This window comes from Eptesicus fuscus, chromosome 12, assembly GCF_027574615.1.
Source record: "Eptesicus fuscus isolate TK198812 chromosome 12, DD_ASM_mEF_20220401, whole genome shotgun sequence".
Taxonomy (NCBI): Eukaryota; Metazoa; Chordata; class Mammalia; order Chiroptera; family Vespertilionidae; genus Eptesicus; species Eptesicus fuscus.
In genome coordinates, this window is record NC_072484.1 from 70,630,125 (window position 1) to 70,645,454 (window position 15,330).

Consider the following 15,330-nt stretch of genomic DNA (forward strand, 5'->3'; position numbering starts at 1 on the left):
CTGACTGTGTCTTTGAAGTTCAGAGCAGTTTGAAAAAGGGAAACTGTCAGAATATCCCTCCCATGAGTAAGGAGGTGGGAGTGGGAGGAGGGAGTAGACTGACAGCAGCCCAGAGGTAAGGTTGGGGGATGTGTATTAACAGGAGGAACCGCCCCCCCCCCAAGTCTGTCTGAGAGCTGGGGGCAGGGTGGTGATTCAGGGAAAGAGTGGGCGCATGATCAGCACTCAATATATGTTAATTCTTGTTATTATCGCCTACTGCCAACCTTGCAGTTTTGGTTGATAGATGGTGAATAGGAATGACCCTGGGCTAGCTGGATTCCGAGCTTGCTTTCTCCTGGTGTTTGATCCCAAAGCCACCAGGAAACCAGCTGAAGTCAGACCACATGGCATTGACTGGGAATCTGCAAAAGACATGGTGGGCAAACAAGTCCATTTCCCTTCTGCAATGCCTCTTTGATCCCTGAGGACCTCAGATCCCTGCGGGGCGGTAGCAGGACTCTCATGCTGGGTAGATTGCCAGTAACATCCCCTGTGCTGGCAGCCCTGGGCAAAGAGCACAGCCGAGGCAGCCCTGGCACAGCCAACCAAGCCCGGAGTCGGAGTCTGACCCTGGAGCTCAGCTTGGGAAACCAAGAAGCCTGGCAGCCCTGCCCAGGGGTTTGCTGCTCATCCAGTTGTTAATAGGGCACCTTGGCAGGTGAGTAATCACTCATCTCTTGGAAAATGGCAGATCTGGGCTTCAACACGGTTCTGCAAGGCTGAAATCCAATGGTCTTCCCTCCCCAACTCTTCTCATTCCTGAACGCCAGCATCATCAGGAGGATCCGGCTCCTGGACATTCACAGATAGTTTCCGGTAGAAGGCTCATCTCCCGTGAGGCTTGGTGCCATGTGTTGGCTCTCTCTTATTCCTACATTTCTAAGGACCTCATCCCTCACTACCCAGGACTCAATGGCTCTCAAGTCCACTTCCTTCTCTCCATCCCCTCAGTTTCCAGTCTGAGCCAAGCCCGTATTGCCACCTGCCCTCTGGGTGAGAGCCAGACCCTCCAAAGTGGTTCTGTTCCTCTGGTCCAAGTGGCTCTGTTCCCCTTGCCAGAGAATGTGCGTCTCGAAATTTGACATGCATGAGAAACACTTTGGTCAGTAGGTCTGGGATGCGCCCTTCAGTGAGCACCTCTAACACCGATGCTCGCTTGTCTCCAGGCCTCAATTTCAGTAGCTCTGTTGCTGAATCCAGGAATGACCCTGCACCCCTATGGATAACCCAACTTCCCTTTAGTTCCATATTATCCTCACGATAAAATCCAAGCCCTTGAGTACTCACATAAAGCCTTTCCTAACCTGGCCTCAATATAGGGCTGCCACATACTGTTGCACAGTTTGTGTACGACACAGAAACACAGTGCCAAAGGGGGGAATGCACTGAGCTCCGGGCTGTGTCTGACAGGAGAAATATGATGAGGCAGGAGAAAGACATCTATTTGTTCTCACAAAGACCCTCTCAGCTCACGGAAGTGTAGGGGCCTGGGATGGAGGGGGGACTGTATTGGCCTGGAGAGGGACCTTTTCCTACTTTGTACAAAAGCATCACAGAACCCAAGCACATCTCTCAGGCTTCCTCTTGCTTCGCTCTCCTCCGTTTCCCATTACTCCCTCCCACCTTTCTCCCACCTCCTTCATCTGGTGACTTCCTGGCCCCAGAGACCTTCTCTATTATATGCTCCCAGAATCACTTCCCCTTCATTTAGAGCAGTAGTCCTTCATCCCTGTGGCCCCCCTGGCCTCTTCACTGTACTGGAAGTTTCTATAGGCTCCCCAGTGCTCAGCACAAGTTAAGAGCTCAAGGAGAAGCTGTTGTAGATTCTATTCAGCAGCCACAAAGACCTCACAAGTGTCAAAATCAGCAGGCCACCTTTTTGTTGTTGTTTCTTAAATGTTTTCTTTTGAAATAATTCTAAATGTACAGAAAAGTTGCAAAAATAATGCCGAGAGTTCTCTACCCTTCCCACAACTTTGCTGAAAGCTAACATCTCACATAGCCATAGCATATGTGTCAAAATGGAGAATTCATGTCTGTGCATTCCGATGGACTAAACATCCACACCTTTTTATTGTTGTTTTGTTTTGCTTTTTCCTGATTTTCTATGTTTTTCTGCAGATGTCCTATTCCTATTCTCCCTTCTAGGTTCCTGCATAGCATTTAGGTGTCATGTCTCCTCATTCTCCTTCAATCGGTGACAGTTTCTCAGTCTCTCCTTGTTTTCGTGACGTTGACATTTTCTAAGAGTACTCAGTGTTTGTCTGATGTTTTCTCATTAATGGACTGAGATTCTGGGGGGGAAAAAAAGACCACAAAGGGTATATACCCTTCTCATCACATCATGCCAGAGGGCCCTTAATCTCAACCTGATTTATCATTGACAGTGTTGATCTTGACCACTTGGTTAAGGTCGTGTCTGCCAGGTCTCTCCACTTTAAAGCTACTATTTTACCCTGTTCATTCAAAGAGAGCCCACACTTAAGGAGAGAGGAATTAGGACCTTCCTTCTGGGAGATGTCAAAGAATTTGTGGTTTTATGATGAAACCACAACAGTAGCTAGGAAACCTGGGGAAGATAAAGCCTTGGGAATATTGTTTCACCCACCAACTCCAGATTCATCAGTGAATCCTGCCTACGGCCATTATAATTGAATTGAATGGTGAGGAAAGTTTTCCCTGGCATGTGCTGCCTTTTGTAGTTTAGCTTAGTCCCTTCATGCCTTAGGACTCAGTTCCAGTACTCTCAGCCATGGCTGTCCAATCGAATCTCCTGGAGAGCTTCAACATGTGCCAATGCCCAGGCATGTGTATCCACAGCATGGATTCAATTAGTCTGGGGTGGGGTCAGGCATTGGTGCTTTTTAGAAAGGCCCTGGGGCATTCTATGCTCTGGAGTCCAGGTTGAGGACCGTTGGCCCAGCCCAGCCCTCTGGCAACTTCTTTGGGAAGCTGTCCTTACTCTGCCTGGCAGAACCGGTTGCTCCCAGATCTGTGTTCTCAAAAAGACTTCATTCCTTTCAATATCCATCAGTCCTGTCAGGAATGGGGATTTCTTCATCAATGTTTCTTCAGAGCCCAGACCAGAGTCTAGTACAGAGTGGGTTCTCAATGAACATATGTTGGCTGAGAGAATGAATTCATCTCAATAGAACAAAAACATTAGCTGCCTGGGCACAAAAGTGGCAGGTCCCTGCACTCTCACTGGCTCAATAGTACTGGAAACCCCAGGCACAACAGTCTGCATGTCAGTCATAATCTTTTTTTCCTGCTGTTATCATAGTCCAAGGCTCTCTAGGAACAATGAGGGCCCATGAGCAAGAAGTCACGGACATGTGCTTTGTGGCCATCTGTGCATTCTCACTGTTCTTCAGAAGGAATGTGTTCCCATGTTATTTTTAAATTTCTAGGAAATCAATGAGTCAACACTACACTTCTGTCAAGCAGAGATTACCTTGAACTGGTCTCCTTTTGTACATTTGCCTTGGAGGTCACCAAGATGGCAAAGACCATCCCTGCACTGTAGATCAAAAAAGGAAGTAAATATTTTAACCAGTGTTTTGAGTTTACAGAAAATTAAATGAATTTAACCCTTTATACAATGAACTATCCATGTTGATCTATTTTACATGTAGTCTTATTAATACTCTACTGTGTTGAGAATTCCAGAATCTGAGTTGGAAGCCATTTGGAGAAATTTGGGAGCAGGTGGGTGGATAATTTAAGGTGCTGACTCCCCTCTCCCCTAAAGGGTTTAGGATGAAGACACCATGGATATAGTAAAAGCTATAGAGGATATTTCTGGAATGTCAAGCTCAGGTGGGCAGGTTGTGACCCATTTTATATGACAATTGATGCTATATGTGTTTCCTCAATGTGGGGTCATCTATTTGGGAGGGAGCCCTTTTTACAGCCCTCTGGTCCTCCCAAGGCATCCCTGGGTGTGTAAATAGACTTATCCAAGTTTTTGTCACACCACGGCACCTACTATGTTGAAGTTGAGACAGCAGAGAACACTTCATGAGCTGTGGATTTCCCTCCATTCTTCCAGCAGGCCACACAATCACACACATGGCTGCCCTCACCTCTGCTCACGTGTTGAACATGTCACCTCCTTTGGCCTCAGCTTCCTCAGCAGAGGAATGGGAATAACCATAAAGAATGCATACCATTTTTTGAGGCTTAAACAAGGCGATTTTTATGCGAACCCCCTCTCACAGTGCTTTGCACACAGCAAGTGCTCCAAATGGTGTTTTTTGTCATGATTGCATCTTCTGATCAGCTGCTTCTGAGTCCTGGCTGCATCCCTCATCCTTTTCTCCTATCTTCCCTTAACTCCCATGTACCATCTCACCCTCAGAACCTGAGTCTTGTCAGACAGGTGCTGTATCTGAACATGGTACTACAGGGTCTTACGCCGTACCGAGCCTAGTGCCTGGAGCACAGCATGGCCCAATCTACGCATGTTCAAGTTCTTCCTGACAGGGCTCTTCAAAGGAAACGGTTTCCTTCTATTCTCCCTGCCTCTCTTGTCCCTGCCTCTTCAGTTCAGGGTAGAAGGGCTACTTGTTCTTTGCTCCATTGATGGAGCCTTGTGCAAAGGCTAAAGTTGCATTAAAATTATTATTTAACCCTTAAAGAAGCCAAGTCTCAGAGAGGTTAAGCACATGGTTCAAGCCACATAGCTAGTTTGATCATTCACTTACCCATGCAAAAGGAAGAAATGTGTAACAAAAACCAGATACGATCTTTGCCCTCTTGGAGCTTAAAAGTCTAGTACAGGAGTCATCCACCGCTTTCTACACAGGACCAGAGAGAATATATTCACGATTGTGTGGGCCACGGGGTCTCAGTTGCAACGACTTAATTCTGCCATTGTCGTGTCTCAGCAGCCAAAGATAAAACATACATGAATGGCACAGCTATGTGACAGTACATTTTAATTTACAAAATCAGATAAGGGGCCACGTTTGGCTTTAAGGCTTTACTTTTGCAACCCCTGGGATAGTGGGAAAGGGACTCACAATGAAATAATTGCATGACTAAATGTAAAATTCACAGTTCAAAGAGGAGAGTTGTGACTCTGGGTACATGGCGAATGTGGGAGTCAGGGAAGGTGCTCATGACAAGTATTTCAAGTAAGATCTAAGGATGAGGAGTCATTAACTAGGTGAGAAGGAGGCATGGGAAGGAAAACAGTGTTTTGTGCTGACAGAATAGCTTGTGCAGAGGTCCTATAGCAAAAAGGACCATGGCTCGTTTTAGACACTGTAATAAGGCCTAGGTTGCTAGAGGGAGCGCAAGAGAGGCCAACTCATGGCATGAGCTGATGAAGACCATGGGATGGCAATGTGGCCTGAATCCGGAGAGCTATGGCTTCTAAGGGATGGCGTGATTGGATTCTCATTTTGAAGTCCTCACTCTGGCTCCTGGCTAGGGATCCCACTGATGGAGACCGGAAGAGACTGGGTGGCCTCGATCACCTTGTTGCAGCCAGAGCCCAGTCCCTGGAGTCCATGTTGACATGCAGCTCGGCACCCTTTCCCCAACTCACCCTTTATTTTATGTTTGCTGTTCCAACAAATCTCTCTCTTTCTCCTCTTCCAAATGAAGATTCACATTGCATTTTGTATTTTATGGCCACAGCTCCATCCCATTCCATTTTTCTCACCTTCCTCCTTTCCTTCCTCAGCCCCGAGCCCCCACAAGTTGCAAGTTCATAAAACTTGCAAGTTAAATTTTTCAAAGACGGTTTCTGACAAAGCAGCGGGGATTCGGCTTGGTGAAGCCCTCCATAAAAAATTGAAGACACGCTATATTAACATACATTGATTTATTCATAGTGTTTCATTACAAGTAAGTGAGGATCCTGTAATACCAGGAAAGGTTAGGAGAGCAGGGGAACACGGTAGATTATATTGACAGCTCGGTGGAAATTGAGTTGCTTCTGGATTGAATTTGGAGGGCAGGAAAGGAATTGGCTAGTAAATAAGGCATGAGTTTTACCTCCCAGTGCCTGTATATCAATGCAGTTGCCACCAGCCCAGCCAGGGGGACTAGGGAGAGATTTCAAAAGGATGCATATGCATGCCTTCCCCTCCTGTGGTCTGGGGCTCCCAGCCACAGGCAGAGTTCTCTGAACCTGTTCCTCCTCCTGCCCCTGGGGACACCTGGAGTCCAGCCGCACACTGAACCCTCACCTCCCCCATTAGCTCACCACTCTGCAGTCACACTGGGCTTTCCTCAGTTCTCAGGAGCCTTTTCCCATCCGGGCCTTTGCTCAGGCAGCTCCCTCAATCTAGAACACTCTTTCCCCTGCTCTGAATCCCTATCATCCTCGGGCATTAGTTCAGTTCTGCCCTGTGGTACCCACTGTGTTGTCTTAGGTGTTTCTCAGATGCAGACCCCTGAGACAAAGGTTTGCATTCCAGCGATTATTGAGAAGTTTAGGAGACACTAGGGGGCGGGGAAGAGAAAGGAAGGTAGCCAATGGTGGGTATGCTTCCCAGCCAGCTCCCTTTGGAACCAGAGGAGAAAACTCCCTTGGGGAAGCCCCCTAGGGGGCTGCAGAGGCGAGAGGGGCCTGGGAAAGGCGTGACCCACCTCCCGTCCTTCCAGTGGGTCTTCACTGCCAGGCACTTCCTGCCAGCGCCTAAGCACAAAGCCCTCAAGCAAAGAGGCAGACATGTGTCGCTTGCCTGACAAGGGCTGGACCTGCCCAGGCTCTGCTTGCAAAATGCCCAAATCCTTCCACTCTGGGCATTTCTCCTCCTGGGCTCACTCTGCTCCAGGCAGAATCTGGCCTGTCTCCTAGACACGTGGCCTCAATTGCTACAGCGCCTCATACAAGAGAGAAAAGTTGCCTCTTTCTCCGAAAACGTTGGGTACCCTGGCCAGAAAGAAAGAACTGCTTAGTTTTGAAGTGAATGGGTGCGTTCCCTTTTCTGCCTGGGTGTGGCCTTCCTGTCAAGCACAGGACATTCATGGTGGAGAACAAAGTGACATAGGTGCTGTGGAGTTGACTTACCTCGCTCTAGAAGAGAAGACCCTGAGGACGGGGTCTAACTTGCATTCATTTGGGGACCCAGCAGCACCCCGTGCAGGTCCTAGAATCCAGGGCTGTACGGGAAACATTAGTGAAGGAACACTAAGTGAATGAATGAAGGTGCCCTTCCATTGATGCAGTGTGTCTCCCGATGGGGCAGGAGAGTCCTATGTAATAAAAACCTAATATGCTAAGTGTCCGACCATTTGTTTCACTGTTCGACCAGTCGCTATGATGTGCACTGACCACCAGGGGGCAGATGCCTCGACCAGTAGGTTAGCTTGCTGCTGGGGTCCAGCCGATCGGGACTGGGCAAGACAGGCCAGACACATACTGGAGCCCTCCCGCGGCCCCTCCCTGGCCCCAATCGTGAACCAGTGGGGTCCCACAACCTGGCCTGCACCCTCTCGCAATCCGGGACCCCTTGGGGGATGTCAGAGGGCTGGTTTTAGCCCGATCCCCGCAGGCCAGACCGAGGGACCCCACCGGTGCACGAATCCGTGCACAGGGCCTCTAGTATAGAAGAAAGAGCACAGGTTTCGAGACTAAGGGACCTGGATGTGGTCCTGGGCCCATGACTGAATACTGAACAACCACAAGAGTGCACAGTCTGCAGTTGCATGGGCGTCTCATGTAGCTGCGTGAATCTCACAGCGTAATGTTGAGCAAAAGAGGCCAGACACTGAAGAACACCCTGTGTGACTCCATTTATATAAAGTTCAACAGCAGGCAAAACAACCGTATGCCGTTAGAGGCAAGGGTAGAAGGTACCTTGCCACGGGTGGTGGGTAAGGATCGAAGTGGCGCGAGGGGGAAATTTGGGGTCTGGTAATGTCCTCTCTCTCAATTGGGTGCTGATTATACGACTGTGCCCAGTTAGTAAAAATTCATTGAGCTGTAGAGTTTTCTGTGTGTTTTATACTCTAATAATATATTTTAATAGAACAAACTAGATAAAATAAATAGACAAAGAAGCCTGTATTTGCCACATTCACAAATGTTTAATTTAGAAACATAAGTACTGCAAGTGTGGTCCATGGGGCCAGTGCCAGGATGGCAACCATTTTGTTACTTTCTCAGCAGGTTAAGTGTAGAACTTGAGCGTGAGCACCTAGAAACTTCTATAGTGCCTTGGCATTGCTGTGACACCCAAGTGCATGGTCAAGGGACATGTCTTCTTGCACAGAGGGTAGAGCAGTCTGGCTATCGCCAGACTCACATGAAGAGTCACATGTGATGTGGTCTTTGGATTATTATGGGTGTGCAATGGATTAAGAAACTCAGAATTGGGCCTTCCCCATAGATATGTTGAGAAATGCTGATTTAATGCAAGTTGTTTCGAACCGAGCCTCAGTTTCTGCATCGCTAAGATGAGAATTAAGTATCCCAATGCCCCAAGGTTGGGGGAAGACAAGCAATGTAATGCATGAGAAAATGCAGATAACGCCACCTGCAGTAGGGGCCGAGGACTGCATTTTTAACTATCTTTCCAAATAATTCTTCTTGGGATGCCTCTCTCACAGACACGCTGTCCAATGTGGTGGCCGCTAGCCACGCAGGACTACTACACTTGTGAAATGTGTCAGTACAAATGGAGAGGTGCCATGGGCAAACTACATATGAGATGTCTAGACTTCATGTGAATACATATAGATTATATTTATTCATATTATAAAATATGAGTATAAAATATCTCAGTAACTTTCTGTAAATTACAGGTTGAAATATTTTGCATATATTAGGTTTGACAAAATATAATATTTAATTTTTTTTTACTTTATTTGTATTTCAATAACCACTAGGAAACTAAACAGCATGTCTGTGGCGTGGTTGTGTTTCTGTGGAGCAGCGGTGGTGCAGAGTGCCCACAGTGGCTGGTTTCGAGGCTGGGTAACCTGTAAGGTGGACAGCAGCATCGAAACTCACTGACCAGACCCACATGCCTTCTCCTTTCCTCCCCTGAGGTCCGTCCACCTGAGTGCCGTCCAGCTTCTGAGCCGGGTGTTAATGGGTTTTCTTGCTCGCCTTTTGTGCAGATCAACTACAAGGCTGTTGGCTCCCTGGACCCGAGTGCCGACCTCTCCAGCCAGAGGGGGAAGGTGTTCAAGCTGCGGAATGAAACCCACCACCTCTTTGTGGGTCTGTACCCGGGGACCACCTACTCCTTCACCATCAAGGCCAGCACAGCGAAGGGCTTCGGGCCCCCCGTCACCACTAGGATCGCCACCAAAATTTCAGGTATCTCTCTCAGAAAGGGGTTGCTGCTTCGTCTTCCCCCATGCCTCATTTTCCTGGGAGTGAAAAAAGGCCAGAGCCAGCTGTCGGCGTGTGGTACTGGAGATCAAGACGATGCTGTCCCTCCTATGTTACCTCTGTAGTCTCACAAAGAAAACCCAATCCACACGCTTCCTAACGCGTAAAAAGTTATGCTAATTAGACCAGAGGGCATACTGCGCTATTCACCAAAAATTAGACTACACAGTTGCATTAAGTAGTACTTTATTTTTTTCATGCACATTGGCTTGTAAAAATGTGATTTATTTTCAGGAATGTTCCTTTTAGCACGGCAGGGCCCAGCAGCGGTCTTTGTGAAATGTCTGATGAATGAATGAATGTTACAAAGCCACCGTGGTCCATGATTTCACCTGCCGTCTCCAGGAGGGCCCCTCCACCATCAGTCAGCACAGCATCAGGCGGAATTACCTGAGAGCCTTTTCTACAGTTTATGTTGTTTCAGAATGTCTATGCAATTCTGGTCGGCTTGCATACCTATTTTGCATAACAGACCCATGGTGTTTGTGGTCGCTTAATGTTCTCACTTCTGTTTATACCATAAGCATTTTCCATGTTGCTACATTGCTTTCATTATAATGTTCTGTCAAGCGGATGGACGTAATTTAATTAAACATTCCCCTGTGGTTGGATATATTTGGGGCTTCCATGATTTTATAAAGTAACGCTTCAATAAACATGCTACAGAATAAAGTTTAATTCATCGGTTTGGATTATAACTTTGGGATTAGATTCCAGAAATTGAAATACTGAATTAAAAGGGATGTGGATTTTAATAGCTCTTAATACAAATGGCTACCTTCCCCAGGGATCAGAGTTAGTTTCACTCCTGAGGGGTTGGGGATGAAGAGAGGGAGGGTATCATGAAAAAAAAAAAAGAATCACTCATCACTATTGAAATTTACATTTTTAATGTGCTTAACAAGGTTGACTGCGCTCAGATCTTTTTGAGGACTTATATTTCCTGCATTTATCTGTTTATTCGGGTGGAACTTTTTGATTCCTTGGGGTCACTGGCCACATCTCTGCCACCCTGGCTCTGCAGCACCTTGAAGGAACCCTCAGCCTGGTTGGAGGTCAGGACCTTCTTTGCTGAAATCCTGGGATGCCATGTGACTCTCATCTAAGCTTCCCCAAACGCCCTCCTTCCAGTCATCCTGAGTGTCTTGGGGTGGCCTCAAGGGGAATGAATGAATGAATGAATGAATGCTACACAGCCAGGGTGGTCTAGGATTTCACCCCCGTGAGGGGGGCTTGGGACCTGTGCTGAGCTCCACTCTCTCTCTGTTCTCTGCCCAGCTCCATCGATGCCCGAGTATGACACAGACACCCCACTCAACGAAACGGACACGACCATCACGGTGATGCTGAAGCCTGCTCAGTCCCGGGGAGCCCCTGTCAGGTAGGAGGTGCCTTCGCCTCGAGTTCACAGCTTCCCTTCTCTGCACCAGGCACGCCTCCCGCTGAGGCGTGTCACCATCATTGCCCGGGCCAGGACTGGCCAGGAGCCAGGCTTCCTGGAGGAGGAGGGCCAGCAGCCCACACCCAGTTCAGCGGGCCCCTGAGCCAGGAGCCTCTGTCTGCACAATGGGTGTTGGAACTGATTCTGAGGGAGCATGCCGAGGCAGACCTGAGGAGGCTGGGAGAGAACCTTCTGGAACACATGGACAGTCAATGTATTTAGTGGGTTGGGAGCCTGGAGACAGAGTCTCCTGCCCAGATTATCTTCCCATGTCTGACTGGCATTAATAGACAAACAAGGCAGACTTGCTGAACTCTGAAACCTGCCTGCTCAGAGACATGAATGGGGCCAGACCTCTGGGCTGGGCCAGCGTAGGGCCTTAGCATGCTAGGGTCCCCCAATGGGGCTTGAAGTCCGAGCCCTACTGCTGATTGCTGCAAGAGGCTGCTGGGGGTCAGGAGCATGCTTATGGCCCAGGCGATAAAAGCCTCTCCATGGCTGAGCTGTCCCAGTGCAAGGTCCTGGCGCGTGGCTACAAGGTGGGCATCTCTTTTAAACCAGCTACACTTTGCACAGGGGCAGCAGCTCCCAGCTTGCCTGCTAGCCTTTGCTCAGCGATCAAAGGACAGCAGTCCCTTGAAATCAAGCAGAGTGTTGGGTGAAACAGCTTTCAATCGGGCTCAGTCCAGTTCACCAAGCATGCACTGAATACCTTAGATGCCCGGAATGGGGAGGGCCACGGGGATAAAAACAATTCATTTTCTTAGCCATTCAACAAGTATGTATGGGGCACTCCCTCTGTGCCAGGGACTGTCTAACTGCTTAGTAGACAGCAGTGGACTAGCCATGAATGACTCATGGTCGAAAGAAAGTCAGACTCTTGCTGGGGAGACAGACACATGAAAACATAATTACAACACAGAGCATGCGTACGGAGATGTACCTGGGTCGTGATGAGGGCTCGGAGGGGAGAGTTTCCAGAGGAGGTGACACTGAGCTAGATCTTAAGTGTTGTATGAGATTTTGCCAAAGCAGTAAGAGGATTCAGCGTGAGCAAAGGCATGGGGGCCAGAAGCAGCCTGCTGTCCTGGGAGCAACCAGGAGTGGTTCTGTCTGCTTCGGCATAAAGATGAAGGCAGCAGTGGGGGGTGGCGGTGGGGCCATGTTTGAGATGCTCAGGTTTCTCTGAGGAGCCCTGGGGAGCCATATGCAGTGTGACTTTTATGAAACTGGAGACGAGGAGACCAGCCAGGAAGGAGGCTATTGGGATGGTCTAGTTATCTGTTTTCCCACCTGGATCCAACTCTACCCAGAAATTATGGGCAGTGCAGCAGATCCAATCAGTTGCCTGCAATTAGGAAGTCCCCCTCAATTCCGTGGGCTTTGAACAATGTTCTCTTCTAAGTCAGGTGAATCTTCAGACCTTGCAGCAGGCGTGTGTAGTGTTTGTGGGACATCTGAGCTGAGAACGCTCGCCTTGTCTCCTGTGCGTAGGGTGTTGCGGGACTGTCCTGGCTGTGGTGTGCCCAGGCAGGTGGTGGCCCTCACACCAAATAAATAGTTACTGAGTTACTTGCTTTTATTCCTCTTACTTTCATGCAACATTGTCACGCGATTCTGTCTATACACCGAGATATTATTGTCCTCCTTTTCAGATATTATTATTCTCATCCTCAGGCTCAGAAATTCCCATGAGCACACAGACAATAAGGAGGGAAGCTGAGACTGAATGCAGGTCCTCCAGGTGCTAAATCACGTGTTGCACTTCGGCCACCTTTGCCTGCCTCTCTGTCACAGCTTGTCCCTCTTTCACGAAGCAGCGCTGGCCATGTTTCAAAATCTTTGAAAGCTTTCCAGATGGCAAAATAGGGCCCAGAAAAGAGAAACAGTGTATCTAATGTTGCACAATCCATTAGCAGCTGACCCCACACCCAGGACTTTTACATAGTAGACCCAGGGATCCCCTTTCACGCTGCAAGCCTACAAAACTACCTACAGAGGGACCTGGCCACCTGGCTTCCACCGTGGCTTCCTGGTGGGTGTGGATTCAGTCCACTCCCCACAGCCTTCTCTATGGGGCAATGGAAAGAATGGGAGCTTAATGACAGGGAACCTGGGTTCAGAACACTGCTGTGCAACCTTAGACAAGATACTTAATCTCTCTGAGCCTGAGTTTTGCTTATCTGGAAAGTACGGAGGGTAACGATTCCATAGAGGCTAAATAAAATATGGAAGTAAGCCACAGAAAGGCAGGCTGTCAGAGTTAGTTTCTTCGCTGGCTTTTCTGCTTCTCTTTGGAACTTAGGAAGGTCTGTTCAAAATGGATTTTGAGAAATCTATCCTGCCACAAGGTCACAGTGTTGCCTGCTTCCTTCCTATTCAAATTTGCAAAGCTTTTTGAGACCCTGATTCTATGGTGGGGATGGAAAGCCTTTGCTTTTTTCCTTAAGATCCCTAACTTCTTTCCAGCACAAAGTTTCCGAAAAAAACTTTTTTTAAAATTGTACTGAGAAATAAGCAATATGGGTCCAGCAGCGTAAAGTTAAATTTTGTACAGAGGACTAGAGCCCCATCCTCAGGGTAAATCAGATTATATGTCCATGAAACTCTGAAAACTGGTCAAAGTAATTAGCACCATGTTTTATTGAGCAACTACTGTGTTCCCGGAATTTAACCTTGACTAACCTAAGGGTAGGATCTTTCTGTTAGAAAGGAGGAAGCTGAAGTTCAGTCACAGAGCCCACAAGTGATGAAGCTGGGACTAGGATCCAGGCCTGCCTGACGCCAGAGACCAGCAAAGGGGCCTCTGAGCAGCCCGAACAGACGTTCCTGGAAAAGCTCTTCCCGTTCCCACAGAGAGAAGCCCCGTGCACTTTCCTCTGAGCCTGCATGCTCTTAGCTTGCCCGTCGGTTCGGTAATCTCATGCATCCTAAGACCACAGTCAATTGAGAGGTGGGAATGGAAGTGCCCAGGAGCAGTGAAAAATGACAGTTGGCAGAGAGCAAATAAAAAACAGGAGAACTCTATAAAACTGACATGGGGACTCAAGAAATTAGGAGGTCTGCATGCTGCAGCTCCTCACGGCCACGGTTGTTCATCCATTGCTCCTGGCTCACCCCCCAAAAATGTAGCATTAGGCTCCATGTCTTCAAGTGCAAAGGACCTGCTAGCTTTCATCTAATGAGCAAGGGCTTGTTGCGTGCCTGTCCCCATAGATAAACTGTATCCTCACAACATGGCAATAGCAGTCTCCCCGTTTTGCAGTTATGGGAACTGACCCTAAGCCAACCCTCATTCCACTAGACCCTAGCACCTCCCTAGGAGGAAGCTGTGCATGACATATTTTGGTGACATTACCATGGGGAAAAAATGAAAATAAATGTCACTGCTCAAAGGGGCAATGCTTCGTGTGTGGAGAGGTCTGGCTGCATTTCTTCCCAAGGCTCTGCATCACTGAGGATGGGTACACTCCTTTTCGGATTTATTTTCAGACTGTGGCTTGGGCCTTTGACAAAAAGGGCAAGAGACTAACCAGTGCCACCCAGCAAGTCTTTCAGGACAGCTCACAACGGCAGCAGTGGCTCCATCACAATCCGATTTCCGTTACCTTAGCTCTTTTTCACCTTGAGGTCAGGGCACTAGGATGCCCAGTTGGGAGGCAGTTGACCAGTAGGTCATTCAACAAATTGGGCATTTGCTGTGTCCCAGGAGCGGGAGGTGTGTGGGTTATAGCAGGAAACGGGACAGGCACACACCTGTCCTGAGGCTTAGCATCCAGTAAGTGTTCCTGGGAATGGGGCAGGGAGCGGGGGGCCTTAAGCAGGGAAACAAACAAGATAGTGAAACTGGACCAGCAAGACAAGGCCAGGAAGGACAGTGACTGTGTTGGTTGAGAGGAGAGGACTGGCTAGAGAAAGGAACATAGGGGGGTCCCTGTAGAGTTCCGCAGGTCAGGGAAGAGGAGAATTGAGAAAATGACAAAGGCCATGACTGCAGCACATGCAGAGCTTACTCGGTGCATGGGGTCAAGGATGCCTGGGATCCTTTTTCATAGTTGATAGTTCCTTTAATTTCATTGAATCATCCGATTGCCATTTACCCAGTAGGTCAGCTGGGTGGAAACACCATCTCCATTTCTGAAGATGAAGCTGTATTCTAAGGTGTTAAATGATTGGCCCAAGGTCACCAAGCTTGTTACCTGTACAGCCAGGACATGGACCCCACTTCCTGCCTTGGCGTTCATTGCTCCCCTAGAAGGTTCTGTGTTTCCCATGCCTGGGACGTCGAGTGATGACTGAGTAACCATTCAGTGGGGGTGCTGGCGAGTGAACTGCCGTAAACTCGAAGTGAGGGGGAGCCAAAAGGATGCCTCAGGGCCCTTCACCCTTGGTTGTGTGAATGACCCTTAACTTGAACCTCAGCATGTCTCTCTCTGAGTGGGGTCTGCCTGTCCTCAAACAGCATCACAGCTGAGCCCCAGCCCCCAGG

General features: G+C 48.5%; 1 protein-coding gene across 2 annotated transcripts in view; it reads left to right on the forward strand.

Moving 5' to 3' along the window:
* Positions 1-15,330, forward strand: part of PTPRT (protein tyrosine phosphatase receptor type T) — a 929,565-nt gene that overhangs the window by 687,583 nt on the left and 226,652 nt on the right. For both annotated transcript variants that reach the window (XM_054723794.1, XM_054723796.1), the window contains exons 10-11: positions 9,124-9,325; positions 10,679-10,781. In XM_054723794.1, the coding sequence (XP_054579769.1) occupies positions 9,124-9,325; positions 10,679-10,781 (305 nt within the window). The remainder of the gene's footprint in view (positions 1-9,123; positions 9,326-10,678; positions 10,782-15,330) is intronic.